We start from the raw sequence: 21,923 nt of genomic DNA on the forward strand, positions 1-21,923 counted from the left end.
TTTGCATGTTCTCCCCGTGCCTGCGTGGGTTTTCTCTGGGCACTCCGGTTTCCTCCCACATCCCAAAAACATGCATGAATTGGAGACTCTAAATTGCCCATAAGCATGACTGTGAGTGCGAATGGTTGTTTGTTTGTATGTGCCCTGCGATTGGCTGGCAACCAGTTCAGGGTGACACTTCTCCTCACTAGGGTCGCGGGCGTGCTGGAGCCTATCCCAGCTGTCATCGGGCAGGAGGCGGGGTACACCCTGAACTGGTTGCCAGCCAATCGCAGGGCACATACAAACAAACAACCATTCGCACTCACAGTCATGCTTATGGGCAATTTAGAGTCTCCAATTCATGCATGTTTTTGGGATGTGGGAGGAAAAAAAAAAGGAAACCGGAGTGCCCAGAGAAAAACCCATGCAGGCACGGGGAGAACATGCAAACTCCACACAGGCGGGGCCGGGGATTGAACCCGGGTCCTCAGAACTATGAGGCTGACGCTCTAACCAGTTGGCCACCGTGCCGCCTTCTTCTCTTAACATTCCTTAAAATATCCAATATGTTCTGTGCAATCTGAGGTTAATATCAGACATTGAATGTAATATCTTTCAATCACATGGACATTCATAAATCTTGTGGTGATGGTTGAGGGCTACATCAGTAGCCTGATAGCATTTCAGAATACCCTTGACCCTTTGCGTCCTTCTTTTACAACTTTTATAATATCTCCAAAGGCAGCACATTTGGGGCTAGACTTTGACTCCCAATTCAGTGTCTGTGCTGTTCACACAGAAAGGAGAAAGTGGTAGAAAATGTTTAATAGGCAGTGATAAAGGAGCTAATGACTCATTTTGACAGTGCACTGTTCCTCACCTTGAACCATACTGTATGCTATATTTCAGTTGTAAGAAAGCTTTTACATTACTTGACCTCTTTTTCTTGTCTACGATCTATGACATACCAATTTATCATCAAAATTCTTCGTTTTCTTCTACTTGCAACATGAAACTGAGTGTTTAGAGCTTCAATTATGGAGGTGTTTGGTCATGATGATGACCACGTCAAAGATGAGGGGTTTGTAGTTGGTCTTCTGAAATGAGTAAAGATACATACCAGCGTTGGAGGGGTTTTATCTTTTAATGGCTACTTAACGTGTTTGGCCCAAAAAGATGTCTTCGAATTTAGAATTTTAGAAGTAGCTTGGCGTTAAAGGTCTTAGATGTAGATAAAATGAACCAAGAGATATTTAGAGAGCTGTATGTGTCCTAGTTGTTCTGTCAAAAGTATTCCATAGAGGATATGGATCATTTCTAAGGACTAACAGACCAAGGTGATGGTTCCCAATTGTGAGGTCACATTACTCCACCTTTGAGGAAAGCAAAAAGTCTGGAATGGATTCCCTCGCCAATTCCTGACCTCCAGATTCAGAAGGAACAATGCAATTTCCTTGCTGCTTTTGACATACTATATCTAACTTCCAATGTCTTGTAGATAACTTTCTCTTCGCTCGTTATGGTAAAGCAATAAAACAGATGTATATCCCACATGTGCTTCTGTAGACTGCAACTTCGACAATGCGAGGATATGAGTGATGTCTTTATTACATCTCCGGTTGTGCTCACATATAGGTCAGCCAGTAACCCTTAACCTGCTAAAGCTCAGCTGTTCCTGCTCTCATGTGCCTGATGGATGATGTTCCTCTCCATGCTCCTTCTGTGTTTTCCATTTCTTTCAACGTCTTCTCATTGGGTCCTTCTCGTGCCTTATAATGGCTTTTCTTTTGTTCCTCCTTCAGTCTGCTGAAGTTAAGCACGTTAAGTTCCCCCAAAAGATTCTTGAAAAGGTCTATGAGGTTGATAAAAGCCATATGTGTACATAAAATGTTATCTCCATTTTTAAAAAACAAATATTTTTTTGTTGTCAAAACAGGCTGGGAACTTTGCCTATTAATATGTGAGGGAATTGTTTGCTGCTTTCAACCTTTGGAAAACTGCTACTTTCAAAATTGGAAGGTTTGTCCTTTTGTGTCAGATTTTTTTTTCCTAAATAGCCCAACCCTTCATCTTATGTGGAATATAAATGAAATCCATCAGAACTATAGGTACATTTTACTGCAGGAGCTTTCTCCAGGAATCACAACCTCCAAATTTGTCAGTTTTGATCGCGGGAGCGAGCATGTCTGTCTGTCAAAAAGTGCTTCATTGGGGGATAATGCTGTTGAAAGGTTCAGTAACTTTTGGAAGTAGCAGAACCCCCCGTTGCCCTCAGTCTCCTACTGAGTTAAATGACTCTCCTTAAGAAGAAACCAATACCGATGACTCCTTTATTGTTGTTTGTCTGGGTCTGACTGAACCTTTCACTACTCTGTGTTTTTTTTGCTATACTAGTTTGAAGTGGAAAAATATACCAGCCCAAACCCAGCTGGTGCTGTATCTTTGAAAGCAGAATTAGTTTCTTACGTTTTTTTCACAATGCGCCTTGATGACATAAAAGTAGTTGCAGTGTGCCATTCTTCACTTTGCCGTCTCCACCCTTTCAGAAGACACCGTAAAAATCAATCAAACCGCAAAAAGCTTGCATTTAATTCCATTCTGTAATGGCTGTTGCTCCCCTGCAGAATCACGCAAGATTGTGTCATTAAATGATGATGAGTGCATGTCTGCACCATCAGGCCTATCCATCTCGTCCTGCGGTCAAAGGCTTGAAAGGCTGGTGGACGGTGCCAGATGATGAGATGATTGACATCGGGGTTAATTTGTCATTGCATCACGTCTAGCAAAACGTTTTTGTGAAGTCTCCTTTTATTGAAATGGCGTATGACCTGTCAAGTGGTATCATGGTGTTGATGCTAACTGGGGCCAGTGTGGACTTCCAGGCAGGTTTTCAGAAATAGTGCTTTCAACTCTGTCATATTGTGGTGAAAATGGGTGTGTGACCAAAATAGCTTTTGACAGCGTGATTTGTTTGTCAGGATGTGTGTAGGTGTGTTTCTGCTTGTCTGTGTGTGTGTATTCATGCCAGCTGTTCTTGATGACAAGCAATCGTTGACTACTCGGTGGTTGGGGACAGTGTGGGATGCAGCCCATCTTCTTGGAGGTTCTTTGCGGTTCTCTGATCTATATTCAGCTCTGATGGAGGATGGAGGAAATATTGAAGCCTCAGCACTTTGGCTGAAGTGTACTTGTTAAAATTTCCAGTGCTGTCCCTTTTCACTGCAGATTCTGATGTAGTGGCACAGACGATTTATGAAATCAGTCAGAATTTTTGTTATTTCAAGAGCCTCTAATAAGGTTGACTCCCTCGGGGAAGTACGGCCATGTCTCTCATCAGTTTATCACCAAAGACTAACATTGATCTGGATTAGGATTCAAGTCACTGTGAGTCACACTTTTGTTTTATCTATTTACTTTCATGGACAACCCCCCACCCCCACCCCCACCACACCCCATCTTTGTCCTGAGCAAATTATTCTCAATAGATAGTTTTTGGGGGGGTTTATTTGGCTTCTCACTGAACACAACCCAATCTGGATTGTTTTCCCATGATCTGAATACGATCCAAGAAAAATAGCACTGTCTTGTCATTGTAATTTTTTCCTCGGTGTAATTATGGATCCAAGCAAGACCCTATAGCTGGGGTCTCATTGTAAACATCATAATCAGCATTAACACAAGGGAAGTTTTGTATTCTAACTCGACATAAATAAATTCCAAACCCAGAAATCTAATTCATTGAACTCATTCAGGTACAACACTGCACCTGCTTGTCTCCTGACTCAGCGTGGTTTCAGTCTGCCCCAAAAAACTAAATCCATTAAGTTTGTGTAGCACAAGGACACACACACACGCTTTCACACTGCAACACAGCATACTGCAGCTGGATAATGAAATGTATGATTACATCAGCAACAGCGTCTGGTGTGACGTATGAAATACTTGACGACACAGACGAAATAAGTGTCTGGTGTTTAACTTCACACCCCTTACCAGTGTTTCCCCGGTTACCTTGAAATAGTAACTTGATTAATGATTGCTCTTAAACTTACTTTACAGGTTACTTGATTTTCAAAAGTAAGTTAGATGACAATTTCCATTATTAGTTACATTCAGCAGCTTCATAAGGTGCATTAACCAGGATACAAAAATGTTATCAGACATAACTTAAAGGTGGACACAATATGAGCCCTACTTACAGACATAAATCATAGCACTTGCTAAGCTAGCGTCGCACCGAATGTAGCACAGCATGCTGAATTAGCACATAACGGAGGTACGACACTGACTTAACTTCGCCAACTTGACAATTGTACACACACACACAAAATGGCAGCATAAACTTACTTATAATGGACACACACTCCGGCAGAGGATAACTATCTTCGACAACATGTGAAATACTGCGAGCTCGGTAACTTACTGTCTTACTCTCAAAATGGTAACTTATCGCTCTCCAACCACCCTCTTTTTACTGCTCGCTCTACCGTGACATCATTCAAGCTACGGAGGACCCGTGAAAATAGCACCCGCAACATTCGCCTGCTGAAAAAACACGAGTCTTTTGTGCACAATAAATGACATTAATCACTGTTGTTAACTTCTTGTATTGTTGCTTTTGCTGCCCCATAATATTAGAATGTGTGTGTCTGTCGGGTTGTATTTGTGTGGCACTTCCATTTTCGTTTAACTCTGACTGTAGATTGTGTTTAGTGTAGTTACCTCATGGTCATTTCCATTGTGTGAGTACACAATTTACTGAGACAGTTTCAAGTTACTGCTGATTACTCCATCCATCCATTTTCTGAGCCGCTTCTCCTCACTAGGGTCGCGGACGTGCTGGAGCCTATCCCAGCTGTCATCGGGCAGGAGACAGGGTACACCCTGAACTGGTTGCCAGCCAATCGCAGGGCACATACAAACAAACAACCATTCACACTCACACCTACGGGCAATTTAGAGTCTCCAATTAATGCATGTTTTCGGGATGTGGGAGGAAACCGGAGTGCCCGGAGAAAACCCACGCAGGCACGGGGAGAACATGCAAACTCCACACAGGCGGGACCGGGGATTGAACCCGGGTCTTCAGAACTGTGAGGCTGACGCTCTAACCAGTCAGCCACCGTGCCGCCTGCTGATTACTCATTAAAGCAAATTGAAGTGCCTCGACTTTTCTTGAGTGACTCGTCCTCACCCTCACAGTAACAAACATTGATTGGATAAGAAATTTTAATCTGATTATCAGTTTGCAAATAATAATCCATAAGATTACTCGTTACTGCAACAGTGTTTTTCTAGGAGGCCCACCAAAGTTTAATCAATTTTGTATTTCTTAATGTGCTCTCCAAGACCACACACTAGGCTCTCACATTTAATTTGATCGACAAAATCAAGGATTGATGATTGCCAACTCTCTCAACCTTGTGTTGTCACTTTGATGTACTTCAGTCACAACAAACAGCCTACATGGGGTTATCCCTTTGCTCTGCGGTTGACCAATCTTCATTGTTTGGGTTGATGAATCCTTTGGAATGCGAACCATTTGAGCTGTTGATTGTCGCTTCCGCTTGTGGCCGCGCTCCAAAGAAGAGATTCAAGAGGTTGAAACAACGCATTGAGAAACCACACCCATGAGAATCCAGCACATCACAGGACTGGATCAATGTGCCGGGAGACCCGTAGACGCGGGGGTACTCGGCGTTTTATTTCAGCGACGCAGAAAACCACAGTGGCCACTGTTAGCATCCTGTATACTGTGGTTGGAGATGCCGGTTTAGGCAGCGCACAGCCATTGGAGTCATTTTTGTTGTTGCGGTATTTATGAGCGCCAGTTGTTTCTCGTTCCTGCTTTCTGTGCTATGACCACAATGTGGGTGGGTCCCATCTGCTGGACTGACAGCTGACATTCCAGACTTGAGCCAAAGACCAGAAAAAAGCTCCTATTTAGAAGAAATGTAAGGTTTTCCTGTAAACCGGCGCTGTTATGTGCTCATAGAGATGATCCATCTCAATAAACAACGTAAAGCTAGCTCTTGCATGCTGAAGATACAGTATGATCTTGATAACATATACATTGGTGTTCTCAATAATTCTTAGATGCTTACAGTAAAAGAGAATTTAAGGAATGCGGGGAAAAGAAGGGGAAAAACAGTGTTATAGTGCTATTTCTTAAGAATCACACCAAAATCAATGAGACATTATCAGCTGCCTTTTCAGTCCCTCCCTACGTCTGGTGTTATTTATTTGTTTGTGGTGCTTCTAGTGTGCCTGCCTTCCCAAAAGGGAGGCAGTATAATTCAGTCATGCAGGCACAAAGAAAGAAGAATATACTTCTAGTAGTACTACTACTACTACTACTACTACTGCAAATGAGCCAGTTAGATACTTTAATAGGCCTTTTTCATATAGGATAATGAATATATATATATGCCTGTGAGTCTTGCTCCACTGTTTATGTTCAAATTTCCTTTGCTTCTAAAACTGCGAAGATCTTTGCTAAGCTTTAGCATGTCAAGTTGTGTTTTGCATTGTTTGTTTGCTCAACTAAGCGGACGTTCCTGAGCTGTGTGGTTGTTTGAAATCCACGTCATTTCTTTGTTTTATGTTTAGTTTGACGGTAAACCTGTACTGGGAGTGGCAATAACCAGCTTGAAGCCTGTTTTTTTTTTTTTTTTTAATAATGAATTGTTCACTATTTCCTTTATTTTTCTTATTGTAAAGTCTGTTGACTTGAGTTCACTGCCACCATGGTGCGCTTGGAGCTCAAGTTTGCAAAAAAATCAGGGAAAAAAATAAAATCAGTCGAATGAAGGCACATATCTTAAAATGCCTTACAATGTACCCTTATAATTGTACTTCAATCTATCAAAAGTGCTTTATTTTGTTGTGCGTTCATTAATGTGCCTCATGTCATGTACTGCATATCTCCGGATTTTCACATGAGGATGAAGCGTGACTTGTATTAATGATGACTCACTCATGCACAAACCAATAACACCCATTTAAGTTTAAATCATGTCCCGACAGTTGGACTCGGCTATATATTAGATGAAACATCACCACACTTATTTCTGAGGCCTTTGCCAGGAAAGTACAACTCAGTTGCTGGAACCGTGTCTTTCAATATATGTTTTTGTTTGCCTTGTGGCCATGCAAAAATATCAGTGAGTGTGTGTGTCCTTGTGCTACACAAACTTAATGGATTTAGTTTTTTGGGGCAGACTGAAACCACGCTGAGTCAGGAGACAAGCAGGTGCAGTGTTGTACCTGAATGAGTTCAATGAACGAAAGTTCGTGAAGTAATTCATATTTTAGGTGAACGAACGTTAACTGAACTTAGTTAATTTCTCCCTTGTAAACTTTATTGAGAACGCGCGTATTCTTTCATCGGTGAGCGATTTTGTTAGGGACTTCCAGGACAAAAACCATTTGGACACACTATATGTGAGCCTTCATATGTCGGGGTTGAACACCTCATTTGGCAACCACCATTCATGGTTACATTCTGCAGGCATGTCGCAGCAGGCTGTGTGCGCGAGGTGCGTTCATGGACACTGCGTAAATGGGAGCGATGGGTTCTTTGGTTGTTTTGTAATGCAGTACGTCATTGTAAAAATGTATTACTAGGAAAATTATCATTTGTATCAGAAGGCTTTAGTTAAAACACTGCATTCACGCTGCCATAATATGGAATTTATTTTGTTTTTGAATACATATAAGAATAGATAAGGTAAAATATTTGGATAATATCGTCAGCCAGAGCTGCAAGGAATACAATGTTACCTGTGGGTGAGTGACATGATTTTAGGAGGAATTCCTAGTCAGGGCCGATGATGAGCATTGTTCTTGTGTGTCTTGGCCGGACCTCCTGATGCTGCTGCTGCCAGGTCGGAGTAAGAAATTAGAATAAACAGCAAGTTGTTTAATCCACAAATTCTTCTTTTTTTTTTTTTTGTCTGTAGAGTGCATGAACTGCACCACATTCATGGACATGAGCGTCAGAATCAACAGCATCGAGTCACAGGTAATCAATGAGCAAGCTGGACGACGAGTTTGTGAGCGCACAAAGTGATTTTCTCTTCATCTTCTGCTCCTTTTATGATAGATAAAGCTGCTAGAAGACATGGGTTTGCCATCACCAACTGTCAGCAGGCCAACACAGGGACCAGCTGACAACGAGGTGGGTGTACCGCTGCCAACTCCACCAGGTATGTAATCAATCATTTAAATATCGCTTTAAAAAAAAAAAAAATATATATATATATATATATATATATATATATATATATATATATGCTGTGCATATATATATATATATATATATATATATATATATATATATGCTGTGCATATATATATATATATATATATATATATATATATATGCTGTGCATAAAAAGTTTAGGGCTGGGCATTTAATCACTTTTATCGATCAATTCAAGTTTATTGCTCCGGATGATTTTTTTTATTTTGCGGCTTCTCGCTGACGTGCATTTCTTGCATTAAGAACATGACAGCGAACAGAGCCGCCACTTTACAAAAGCAGTCAGTGTTGCAACTTTTACGAACCCTCTAGGGACTAGTTTTCAAAAGAGCAACTAGTAGGGCTGGGCAATTGTAATCGATTAATCAAGATTTTGGGTATGGACAATTTTTTTTTTCTTTTTGAAAAATCTACATCAGAAAAGCGTGTAAGAAAGGTGGAAGGGGTTGTGGCGTTACTCTTCTGACAACAGACATATGGACCATCTGAGTCATGCGGTTTGATGGCTCATCGGGATCACAACAGGTTGCTAGGGTGCTAAGTTTGGGTACGTTCGGAAGTTCTATCTGACGCTCTCACTGCGCTCTGAAAGTGCAGTGTTCAGAGGATCTTTGAAAATACGAAGGAGCGTGTTGGCCATTGGCAGGGATACGTCAGTGCGTCCGCCATATTGAATGTCAGTCTGCCTGTAAACATCTCGTCCAGCCTGGCGCTCCAGCCGCTCTGTCTCCTAAGTCATAGCGGTGGGAGTGCGCTCCAGAACTCCCAGAGTTTGGCGCTCTGGGTCACCGAACAGCACACTCCAACAACACTCTGAGTTTCCAGCACACTCCAACAACGCTCTGAGTTTCCCAGCGTTCTGGAGTGTAGCGAGCGCGCTTGGAGTGAATTCCAAGCGTACCCATAGTAGCAAGGAGTAAGAGTGAATGTTGTTTGCTTAAAGTCGTTTATTGACGCTCCAGTTTATGTTCACTCTAAAACTAAACTCACATAACAAAATAATTACATCTATTGAGTATTCAAATATATTACAGCCTTTGTTTCTTTCTTCGTTTTTGTTCACAAAAATCGCTAGTTCAAAGCTAACACAATGAATGAAAAAGGTAATGGAAATTAGCATCAGCTCTCAAAATAATGAATTGGTCCACAAACACTGTATAAACACACACAAATAGGCAATATAACAATACTCTCGGGCATATATTTTTCAAACTCTGTGAAAAACTAGTTCTAATGACAATATTCGATCCTGACTTCTACTTTCTTTGTTACTGCCAATAAAACTAAACCCACGTTGCATCAAGACGTTCAAAAGTGTATTGCCGCATATGTGGAGAAAGCAAATGTTGTTCCCACCATATACTGACAGTAAAAAAAGTAACTGAATTGAACTTTATTTTGCACTTTTAAAGTATAATTTGCAATGATTATTAATTTCGATTATTTGTCATGGTTTTCTAATTTATTTTATAATCTATTCAAATTAAATATATTTTTATTTTTGGTTTTAAGTTTTTTTTTTTTTTTTTTTTTTTTCCCCCAGGATTTCCTAATATAATTAGAATTTAGTTTATTCAACTGTAGTGCATTCTTAATCTTAAAGTTACTTTATGTAAACCATTGGTTAATAATAAATGGGTCAGTTTTTCTCATACCTACTGTTGCTGATTATTGTTATCTGTTTGAGTAATGTCACTTCATCAAGGCTTTTCTAAAGTTCCATACGACAAAATCAGTAAAGCATGTATCATTATTGCTGATATCGGATCAGACCGATATCGGTATCGGCCAAAACTCAAGGTTGCCGTATCGTTATCGGATCAGAAGTGAAAACGTTGGATTGGGACATCACTAACTGGTACCCCCAAAAAATACCCTGAAAAAGCCAAAGAAAATAGACTGCTCTCTGAGATGAAGTCTCATGTTCAAGCGTTGCCTTATATTTTTTCATAAATTTAGTGTGATAGGTAAAAAAATAACAAATAAATACCCACCTGACATAAATAGATGTACTGTATCTGTTAAACAGATAAATGTGGTTGTGGGGTAGTACAAGGGCCCATCGGACCACCAGGCACAACCGGACTTCGAGGTCCACCAGGGAGAACAGGCCTTCCCGGAGTCATTGGTAAGATGTCGTCCATATATTATGTGTTTTTGGGAGTGAGACTCATCTGTCGAACTTATTAAGTGTTGGTGTTCAGGCGCAAAAGGGGACAGAGGTCTACCTGGTGAAGGAGGTCAACCCGGACCGCCCGGTCCACCTGGTCCTCCAGCTTCTCCTTCCAGGGCCTCGGTCATACATGTGAGGGGGGATGTGTTTCAAGTGGATGATCAAGGTGAGCACATTGCACTTACCATGCTCAGACTGTTCCTGTTGTTGTTCCATTCCTACTCTCAGGCAGAAAAAAATAGAAGCGTATGACTGGAAAAGAATTTACAGGTGGAAACGACTAAAGCACAGAGCAGCAGTCTTTTTAAGTATTTAAACAAGCAATGTGTCTTATGCATTTAGCGAAGCGAGTCTTTAATAGAGTAGCGCTGGCTCTCACTGAGTTTAATTGCTCCTGTGTGCTTAGCTGACGTAGTCGTGCCACACTTTACATGGCCTGATGAGGACCACCACCAACAGTAGGGCTGAAGGCCCAGTTTCAAATCACATGGTTAACACAGGAGAGCCGATGGACACAAATAAATATGGTGACACCTCTAAGGTCCAACATAATCCTATGCTGTACATTTTTTTAAATGTATTTTTTTGCAATTTTTCCATAGGAACTACAGTGGTACCTTGACATACGAGCTTAACTTGTTCTGTGACCAAGCTCATAAATCAATTTTCAATATTGAAATAAATTGAAAGTCCATTAATCTGTTCCAGCCTCTCAAAAACAAAACAATTTGGCTGTTGACCACACCGTTTGTTTAGTATGAGCATCTGCTCCATGTTCCTTGTGTTTTAATTTTGTATTTGTGATGGTAAAAAGTTCAAAACAAGAATTGGTGTACTCGCCCTTTGTGGATATAACATTACTGCTTAGTAAGTAGTAATGTTACTTACTAAACAAAACACTGTCGTTGTTGTAAATTTTTTACGTTATTGTGGTATTGCACTGAGTGATAAGGACAGCCTGTCTACAGCCTTGCCACGTCGCAATCAATTCCATTTCCAGTTCTTAGTTGGTTATCATACCATTTTTCCCAATTGTCATTACAGGTACCCTTCAGTGGTGGCTTTCTACAAAATAGCCAGATTAAAACAATCCAACCTTTTCGTTTTGTGACTTTAGACTGAGGCATACTTTTCAATGACCTCAAGGGCTGCAGTATATAGATTTGGTGAGATTAAGTTTTGAGAAAGGTGTGTGTGCGTGTGTGTGTGTGTGTGTGTGTGCGTGTGTGTGTGCGTGTGTGAGTGTCTGTGGGTGTGTGTGTATATGTATATATGTGTATATATATGTGTGTATATATATATATATATATATATATATATATATATACCGTATTTATGTGTTTGTGTGTGTGTGTGTGTGTGTATATATATGTTTTGTCATTTTTGTGAAATCAGTAAGATTCACTTACCTGGTAAAAAAAAAAAAAAAAAGTAACACTATTTACACTAACACACTATTACAGTAATTTGTAATAATATGCACATTGTATGTTTTTTTTTTTTTTTTTTTTTTTTTACAATTCACTTCACAGACTTACAGTATTTTACCTTTTCATTAATTGGCCATCATGGTGAAATAGTCAGAGGATTAGGGTTTGACTTCTGGTTTTATATTACTCCTATACAGTTAAACTACTTTCACTAATAAACACTTTTTCAAAAAAGAGGGAAGCAGAGTGGAATAGCGGTTAGCATGTCAGCCTCGGTCAGAAAATCATTCCTCCTGCAATCCAAAAACATTGTTTGGTTAATTGAAGACTAAATTGTCCATTTATGTGAATGTGAGAATTAATGCTTGTTTTTCTCCATGTGGCTCTTGCCCAAGAGTCAGCTGGCATAGGCTTCAGCTCACCCGTGACTCTAATGTGGACCAATGCTATAGAAAATGGATAGCTGGATGAAATAGACCTTTCCCAATGATGTCACACTGACTTCCGGGTGCTACCACTAGTAAACAAACTCTTCCATGTCATTTGACCAATGCATAGCCTATGAGAAAACGGTGTCAATCGCCTGAGTGTCGAGTTTAGCCTTCTTCTTCACTGCATCACTTTGAATGTGTGAAGTGACCATTGAAAAGAAGAGGTAAACTGCTTTGAATCGAGATGGAACACTAGCCGTAATTTACATTTTAATAGTTAAGTCGATTCGAAAATAGACTTGGTGGGAATTCAGACATAGATAACATGATCATTGTGGGACTGCCTAATTGAATTTTCTATTGCTTGGATTAATAGCACAGATATGCTCTTTTAATGGTGAAATGGATAGTGTTGTAGAGCCCACTTTAGCGAGGAGGTTAGCCATTGTTTTGCTAAATTACTGACGGACAACTCAACTCAACATTTTATACATGTGAGAATATTTTGTTCTTCCACAAACCTGATGATGGAGGTTTGATTCCTAGTCTGTCCCTTTTAGAAGTGGCTACTACATCTTGCGATTTTCTCTGTACAACAAAAATATATTTACCACATCAATGTATCCTCCATATCCACAGGTTCTGTTGTTTTAATTTGAATTGTATTGTTTAAGGAAACCCAAAAATACTGTCGGCGCAGCGCCAAACACATCATTTCAGTTAAATTCAGCGGAGGTCAATCAGTAGCAGGATCAGGAGGTCTGCCCAGAGATAGCCTGGCGCCTTTTGTTTACAAACATTATGACACTGTCTAGAAAGGGCTAATCATCATTTGGATTGTGACTTTCACCAGTAGAAGGCAGCAGACATCCATGTTTCATGCTGATGTGGTGTACTTGCTCTGATTAAGCTGTGTCTGCTTCTCTGAACCCACAACTGTCTGCAGCTCTGGAACAGTGCAGATTTGGGTCTGCGGGACCATGTTCGCTTCGGGGGGAATCACGCGGCTGTAAATCGGCCCTAATTTGTTAGCTGTCAGCACAACAGTGTGCGTTTTGAGGAACAGGTCGTGGCCCGCAGCCAGTGGAGGGAGAGATGGTACGCCACTCATGTTAAGTTTCTTGGCGAGGCCTCCAGGTTGGAGTGGAGTAGAACATAAGAAAATGAGTTCCAGAGGAAAATCTGTTTCTTCTTTTTTTCTCTGTGGATTCTGGCCATCATGTAACAGCGCTGCCTCGACATGGGGCAAACTGAGCATATGCTCAAGTGGAGAGGAAGTGGGAGTGTGGCTGTGTTTTTGTGTTTTAAAGCTTTTTTAAAGACTTACATGCTGAGAAGAAGGCGTTGCTTCCAACTCTCGCATGTTTTTGTAAAAACACACCATGTACGAGTGTCTAATAGGCCGTTTAATGTGTTGGCTTGGACCATCCCGCTGGTGCTGTCAGTCACTGTCACAGTGGGATGAATATAACCTCAATGGTGACACTTATTATCTTAAATCCTCTATCTTAATTAATGTTTTGGCTTCCTAGACTTGTGTGGAGAACCCATGGCCCGTGAGCCATACACAACCCACTGAGAGCTTTTGATCCAACCCATGTATTTCCAAAAAACAAAGCCTCAGGATCTCTTAGGAAAAACCCATAAACACACAACCCACAAATGACTATAATATGTAATACTAATAATAAGCTTTTGACAAAACTTTGGCTGGCATATGTATAAATCCTGTTTTCTTTTCCTGCTGTCACATTTGTTTTAAATAATTAGTCATGTAAAAAATAAAAGTTAATAAAACAGCCTACGCTTGGGTGGGGTGGGAAAGAAAATATTGGCCTGCTATGAAATGTTCTTCATTTGTCACTCATATGTGCAGTTGATTGCACAACATTTGCTATGTAAGTCTATAAAGTACAAAACAACACACATAGACATGTTAAAATACTTCATTATATGTGGTAGTAAGATGGTAAAAGAACTCTTTAAGACTCACATAACTACTGTTTGCTGCCATTTCTTCACAGTTGTGTTTTTGTTCTGTTCCACTTGTTACTCAACGTGGCTATGTGGAGAAATGCTTTGTGTTAACAACTCACCAAGTTTGTTGAGATGCACATTTCCTCAAATATTAGCATCTGTGAATGACATTGGAATCGACCTTTGTAATAACTACAATATCAAGCTTTAAAAAAATAAAAATAAAAAAAAAACAACTGTAAATTAATGACAAAATTAAATCCATCCATCCATCCATCCATTTTCTTCACCGCTTAGCCTCACTAGGGTCACGGGCTGCTGGAGCCTATCCCAGCTATCTTCGGGCGGGAGGCGGGGTACACCCTGAACCGGTCGGCAAAATTAAATAAAATGTAAAAAGAATTGAACAACTTTTGCCACATTTTTTAATTCTATGGACATTATACTAACCCTTTTGGCGTGCGTACCTTTGCCACCTGGGGGCAGTATACTACAGACATACGGAGACGGACTCAGCTCCTTATTAAGCTGCAGTAATAATAGTAGTTCTTTGAAGAGAATAAAGAATTATGTGTGTGTGAGTAGACGGCACGGTGATGGACTGGTTAGAGCATCTGCCTCACAGTTCTGAGGACCGGGGTTCAATCCCCATCCCCGCCTGTGTGTATTTTGTATGTTCTCCCCCTGCCTGCGTGGCTTTTCTCCGGGCACTCCGGTTTCCTCCCACATCCCAAAAACATGCATGGTAGGTTAATTGAAGACTCTGAATTGCCTGTAGGTGTGAATGTGAGTGCGAATGGTGGTTTGTTTTTTGTGCCCTGTGATTGGCTGGCAACCAGTTCAGGGTGTACCCCGCCTCTTGGCCGATGACAGCAGGGATAGGCTCCAGCACTCCTTGCGACCCTTGTGAGGATAAATTAATGGATGGATGGATGTGTGTGAGTATTGTTATATCTTTGTGCATGTGTTGCTTCATCATTTGTGTTCAAATATCCATTGCGTAAAGGGTTATAGGACTGCCACAGCAATGCTATTCACTACCCCATCTATGGCTTTTTCCATTGTATGTTAGCATTAAGCTGGCGGACTGTAGGACTTAGTTATGTGGTTGTTTTAAATACACTACATGCAATTCTCTTTGTTCAATGTTTAGTTTGACAGTAACCTTCAACTGGGAGAGACAAACAGCTTGAAGCCTCTTTTTTGAAGGATTGTTCTGCCAAACTGCTGCTTGTCGTCAAGAAGAATGAAGAAGAAGAATCACCTTTTATTGTCATGAACATGCATGCATGCACACGAAATTTGTTCTCTGCATTTAACCCATCACAGTGAACACATGTTAGTGGAACACACTGGAGCAGGGGGCAGCTGAAGCGCCCGGGGAGCATTTGATTTAAGTTGAGTTCACGGCCACCATACAGCGCTCATATCTAAACTTTTTGCCTACAAGCTACGAAAAATCTCAAGGACTAGGAATTGAACAAAAAATTTGGCCATTTTGGTTTGAGGCAGTCATTTCGGATGAATTCAACGGCTTGTACTTGACCAACTCCTGCTCCGTTTTTCTGTACACCATAAAATGTGAGCAGAACATGGCGTCCGTTAAATTTCGAGGAATGGAAATGAGGTGGCGTTGCTGCTTCAATTATTATTGTTATGGCTAATTTAGCCATAATGCAACACTTTCAAGTTCTTTCTGGTTCTGTTTTTCATCACGTTTGTGCTCATTGTGTTTTTAATTTTTTTATTTTTTATTTTCTGTCCAGAGGAGGAGTACATCCGTCTAATTGGCCCCCCCGGTCCACCCGGCCCACCTGGCTCTCAAGGTACCAACGTCATCCAGGAGCCACAGACTTGCCTGCCACAACCTTAGTATTACTTTTGTATAATGACTGTACCCCATAATATGCGCATCAATAATTGTGGACAATTACTGTTTACAGGTCCTTTGGGACCGAGGGGCCCCACCGGTATCCCAGGCATACCAGGACAGGATGTGAGTACCTGTAACTGAATATTAATCAATAAATCAGGAAATCCTCATTAATATGTGTCCTTCTGTCTTACACAAGGGCCAGGGCGGCGACCCGGGCCATCCTGGGAATAATGGACCGAGAGGTGATCCAGGGGAAAGGGTGAGACTGATTCATTATTACCAACTGTTTGTTTGAGGATGACTTGTGTGGCTGAACAAATTGATTGGATAATATTTCTTTGTACATGTCCTGTGCTGTCATGTGATCTGAAAGTTGAAGCAGCTGTTCTTCAAAGACTTTCTGCAGTCCGTGACTAATCCTCCCCACTCTCTTGTGTCCGAGCCCCCTATGCTCCCCTCTCTAGTGGGCCTCTCTGCCTTTAAAGCTGATCCCAGTGTAATGATTTAAGACAGGAGGTCTGCTGAAGACCAGGATGAGCAAATGAGAACAAGGGTGCTAAAATATGGTTGTTGTTTTTTTTTATATTCCTCAATCAGGGGCTTCCAGGTGAAAGAGGCGAGGAGGGCCTACCTGTGAGTATTCACTTGTTGTTTTGTATAAAGCAGAAACAATAAAGAGATGACAAGATAATTTCCTTGTTCTTTCACAGGGACGACCGGGGCCCAAAGGAGAGCCAGGGGAAAGCTTCAATGATGTAAGAAGCGTCTGCTCCTCTACCTGTAAAAGCCTCAAAGTTTTATTATGTAGATGTATTTACACTTTTACCAAAATAGTAAACGCTCATAATTTTACAGAAAATAATATTATATAATTCAATATTTCTTTTCTTTAAAAAAAAAAAAAAAGTCATATTATTTCAAGAACACATTCAGAATATGAGATAATTATGAGAAAAGGCTAGAATATGGTCATATATTGCAAAACAAAGTCACATGTTACATGGGAAAAATAATTCAACAAAAATAAGAGATTTTACTAAAATATAATAGCAATTTTACTCAAATAAAGTCATAATATTGTAATGCATGTTATTTTACCAGAAAATAATGTAATTCCATCCATCCATCCATTTTCTGTTACTAGGTTTTTCTACTTTGTTTTACTAGAATAAAAGTTATTTTACCAGACTAAAATAGTAATTTAACCAGAACAAAGTTGAATTATTGCAAGAACACATTTGTAATATTATAGGGAAACATTCAAAACAGAGGACGACAAAAAAAAGTTTACAAGAATAGTCATAGTATTGAGTTAATGAATTTGTAATATATTACGGTATTGAAATACAAATATTTTAATAATAAAATTGTAATTTTACGAGACAAAAATTGCAATAGTACATGAAAAAATTTTACCTTTTGCGAGAATGAAATAGTAATTGTACCAGTAACAAAATATCAATTTTACCAGAATAAATTCAGAATATTGTAATAATGCGTGTAATTTTATATGACAAAGAATGCAATACATTAAAAACATTACTTTTACAAGAATAAATGGTAGTTTTGTTTTAGAATAAATGATTTTTTATTTTTTTTTTTACCAGAATAAATTGTCACAATATTCCAAGAACGCATTTGTAATATAATGGGAAAGATTCAAAACAGAAAATGACAAAATGATGTAAACATTGCAAGTAAATAGTCATAATTTTACCAGAATGATATCAAATATTATTGCAAGACTGAATTTGTAATATCTTACGAGAAAAGACTCATAGTTGTACTAGAGTATAATTATGTATTAATTATTAACTATTTTATATGTATTTATTACTTATAATAAACTATAAGCAAAAAAAACTTAATTTTACCAGCGTTAAGACTTAAACTTGTAGCTTTACTACAATGTATAATTGCATTACAAGCAAGGGTAGAATTTTACCAGAATAAGTCCTAATATTGTAAGTTTGCATTTGTAATGTAATACGAGAAAATGATTAGACTTGTATTCGAAGGTAATGTTGGATGACAAAAGTCAAAATATTACCAGAATGATGATGTAACATTGCAAAAATGTTGAATTTTACTGGAATTATTAATTTATTTTACTGTTACATGGGGGGGGGGGGGGGAAAGAAATTGCAAGACTAGATGTATAATACGAGAAAAGACACGTTTGGAACACGGTCCCCTGTTAATTGTGACATTTTGGATTCAAGCCGGACGCGATGCCACAACTCAGGGAGGCTTTGAAGATTCTGGCCGAGAGGGTCCTGATCCTGGAGCACATGATCGGCATTCACGGTGAGCCAGAAAACAACAACAGGCTTTTCAGTTAGCCTTCCTGGCCCGAGTTCAGTTCACCATTCCAGAAATGAACTAGTTCAGTTTCTAATTCAAAATGTTTAACTGTTCACCATTCCAAAAATGAACTAATTCATAGATATTTTTTGTTTTCTCTCAGTATGTTGCTGACAGGCTATTCCCCTTAAAATACTGGCATTTCATTTTCCCATTGTTGCCACCCATTCAGTCCACACTAGTAGCCAGCTGCAGCGTACACCCTACCGGAAATCTCAAAAACATGAGCAAAAACATGTTGCTTGAGTGGTCTTTTTTTTTTTTTTTTTTTTAAATGAGGAATTCAAACAAAAACCGGATTTGTGTCCTTAATGTGCAAACAAAAAGGCAACACAGTATGACAGGAACGATGGTGAAAGGACATCGATAACTGCATCCCTCGCAGCTCGGCCTGACTATATTCACAAAATATTTGATCTATTCTTATATTACAAAACAAAATAAATTCCATATTATGACAGTGTGATCATACAGAATTTTAACTAAAGCATTCTGACACAAATAATAATTTGCCTAGTCATGAAGTTTTAAAATTATGTACTGTATTTCAAAAGAACCACCGAAAAAAACATTCCCTCCCATTTACGCAGTGCTCCAGAACGCACCTCGCAGCTGCGACGTGCATGCCATGAATGGCGGCCATGGCTGCACTGAATCGGTTGCCAAATACAGCATTTATCCACCGACATGTGAAGGCTCGTATATAGTGTGTTCAGACGGGTTTTGTCGTGGAAATCCCGAATAAAACCTTGCACTCTTGAATGAAAATGAACTTTCGTTTGAAATCCGTTTTTGACGCCAGAATGAGCGCATTCTCAATTACGTTCATCAGGTAGAAATGAACTGAGTTCAGTTCACATTCGCACAAAATATGAACTAGTTGATGAACTTTCCTTCATTGAACTTGTTCACGTACAACACTGGCCATTGCGACATTATGCTGTTTATTCATTTAATTCTGTGGTTCTTTTGCATACCACTAAAGTGAGCCCGCATACAACAGGACAGAACAATTTCTTTGAATTCAATTGTCCAGGTTACTATTTAGTATTTGGTATATTTATTTCTTTATCTGGTGTTTATGCAGTTTGAACATTTAGCTCAGTGATTCTTTCACATACCACTGGAGGGAGACACAAGATTGAACAGTTTCATTTTCAATTTTATTGTACAAGTTATTAGTTAGCATTTGTTGTCATTTATTATTTGATTTTTTAAAATGTATTGTTTTATTATGACAGGATGTATAGATGTCTTCATTATGATAGTGTGTGTTGATATCAAAACATTTGTCCATTCCAATGTGACTGACGCGTCCTTATCCCGGCACAGAAATCCCAGAGGGATCCGGTTATGATGTCATTATGGACCCCCTGTCCATGACAAAAACCAAACGCCTCCAACCCGCTCCGAAAACCACACTGCCGGGGATTCAACAACCATCTCCTGTTTAAGGCAATTGCAGTGTATGTTTTCAGCTGGATGTTTCCTTTTTTTTTTTTTTTTTTTTATTCTCCCACTTTTATTGCCTTTTTATCACCGTAAGCATCTGAGTGAGCTAGATATGATACGTCTTAGTTCCTTTTTGGCACGGCTGCAACAGGAGTTCAGTCTACATAAGTGTAGTAGCGGCGCTTCCATGGTGTCTGACAGTGAAATATAAGCCCATAAAGTATAAGGGTCTTGGCTTCTTTCGTTCCACTGATAAAAGACGGCCTAGTAAACACATCAGTTTAGCTGGTTCGCACTGGCAAAGCTCCCCAGGCTGCGATAGGAGAGTTTCCTGAGAGCTGGAGCCCAAAAATGTACTGTTTAGTGTCGAACACTCACTCGCAACATCCTCGCCATTTATCCTGTGTCTGCCTGTCAAACATATTTTTAGTCTCCTCAAGGCCTCGTTAAAGCCGAGGGAAGACGTGACAGGGTGCCAGCAGCGTCTGCTTGAAATGATAGTTTCCTTTTTTAGAGAGCACATCTGGAGAGCCCACATCTGGAAAGTACATTTTTTCCCCCCACTTTTCCTCTCTCACAACCTGGCTGGATTACATCTTCATTATTGGCCATATCACAATATTAAATCCCTTACAGAGCAAACTAGGTCTTTTGTTTGTTCACTGCGTGCCCAAAATGTATTCACACTCTGGCCTTATCTTGTGTTAAAGACCATTTTTATTTGTTGAATGGGAGTATTAGGTGGAAATGACACAGGAATGTGGCAAAAGACTGTAAGTTAAATGCCATTTTCATATTTCTTACATTGTAACAAAAATGTCCAAAATGATTTATACCCTTTCTTAATTTGTATTTCAATGTTGTGAATGTGCAGTTGACTAGAATGCTCTAAATCTTTTTACACCACACCAGCTCATAAAATGCTGTAAGCTCAAGTAGCACCATAAAACCAGACATATGTTTTATTCCTAAAAAGTATTTTATATATTATTGTAAGCCACTGTAATATTAAGCACAGTTTGAACATTTGCACTGCGTTGCAAGATAGGAAAATGAAAAATGGTACTTAAATGATTCATTAAAAATGTAGATAAATTTTAAAACAACCTGTTCTGAAATATTAACTGCAAATGAACTGAACTGGAAGGTTAAATACAACTGAACGCTACTTTGGAAGTGATTCTTTCGATTACCACGAAAGGGAGCCGACATACCACGAGTTGAGAGTCAATGTGCAAGTGTTTCCCAACCCTCATTGAACAAAGGCACGTATTTTATATCAGAACAACCTACCAAACAAAAATGTGTAAATCATTATACGTACTGAAATATTGATGATCTCAATTTACTCAAAATTATTTATTCAGTGTGATTTCATGCCAGGATTCATTATTTAACTTCCGTCTCTAATGTAAAAGCATTTCATTGTTCTGCATGTCACTATATGTCTCTAGCATAGATTGATGAACACACGAATGTGTGGCCTTACAGTGGTTAGGAATCTCTGCTCTAGATTATGCTAGAAGTTACCATCATCCTTTTAGAATGGTGCCAAATGTTCTCATTGTCATAATTTTAGAAATACAAAATATCGTTGATACACACAAACATGGTCTTACAGTCTTTTTTCCACTTTGTTGTGTCATTTCAAATCACAAGATGACTCAAAGACAACAAAAATCACTAACTCAAAATGTTAGTGACTCATTTTGAGCTTAACTCTACGAACATGTACTTTACTTGAAATAACATATGGTGCAATAATGACAAATACACTATACATTTCCAAATCACATGTCACAAATGGCTGCTTCAGTAATCATAACTGCGCTGTCACTGGGCACTTCATTACTTACACTTGAGACCGTATGCAAAACGTCTGGGGAAAAACAAAAATCTGCCTTTTCAAAGATGATAATTTCTGTATTTTAACACTATGATAGTGGGTGTACAATTACACTGCATCATATTTCTT

The 21,923-nt window shown here is 39.4% G+C and overlaps 1 protein-coding gene across 1 annotated transcript in view; it reads left to right on the forward strand.

Annotated features, from left to right (window-relative positions):
- Nucleotides 1-20,527, forward strand: part of LOC133405231 (collagen alpha-1(XXVI) chain) — a 28,452-nt gene extending 7,925 nt beyond the window's left edge. The window contains exons 4-14 of the mRNA XM_061682034.1: nucleotides 7,944-8,005; nucleotides 8,087-8,189; nucleotides 10,275-10,373; nucleotides 10,450-10,584; nucleotides 16,023-16,082; nucleotides 16,200-16,252; nucleotides 16,329-16,391; nucleotides 16,730-16,765; nucleotides 16,843-16,887; nucleotides 18,355-18,439; nucleotides 19,829-20,527. Of these exons, the coding sequence (XP_061538018.1) occupies nucleotides 7,944-8,005; nucleotides 8,087-8,189; nucleotides 10,275-10,373; nucleotides 10,450-10,584; nucleotides 16,023-16,082; nucleotides 16,200-16,252; nucleotides 16,329-16,391; nucleotides 16,730-16,765; nucleotides 16,843-16,887; nucleotides 18,355-18,439; nucleotides 19,829-19,950 (863 nt within the window). The 3' untranslated portion in view covers nucleotides 19,951-20,527. The remainder of the gene's footprint in view (nucleotides 1-7,943; nucleotides 8,006-8,086; nucleotides 8,190-10,274; nucleotides 10,374-10,449; nucleotides 10,585-16,022; nucleotides 16,083-16,199; nucleotides 16,253-16,328; nucleotides 16,392-16,729; nucleotides 16,766-16,842; nucleotides 16,888-18,354; nucleotides 18,440-19,828) is intronic.
- Nucleotides 20,528-21,923: the final 1,396 nt, after the last annotated feature.

Source organism: Phycodurus eques, chromosome 7 (assembly GCF_024500275.1).
Source record: "Phycodurus eques isolate BA_2022a chromosome 7, UOR_Pequ_1.1, whole genome shotgun sequence".
NCBI classification, from domain to species: domain Eukaryota; kingdom Metazoa; phylum Chordata; class Actinopteri; order Syngnathiformes; family Syngnathidae; genus Phycodurus; species Phycodurus eques.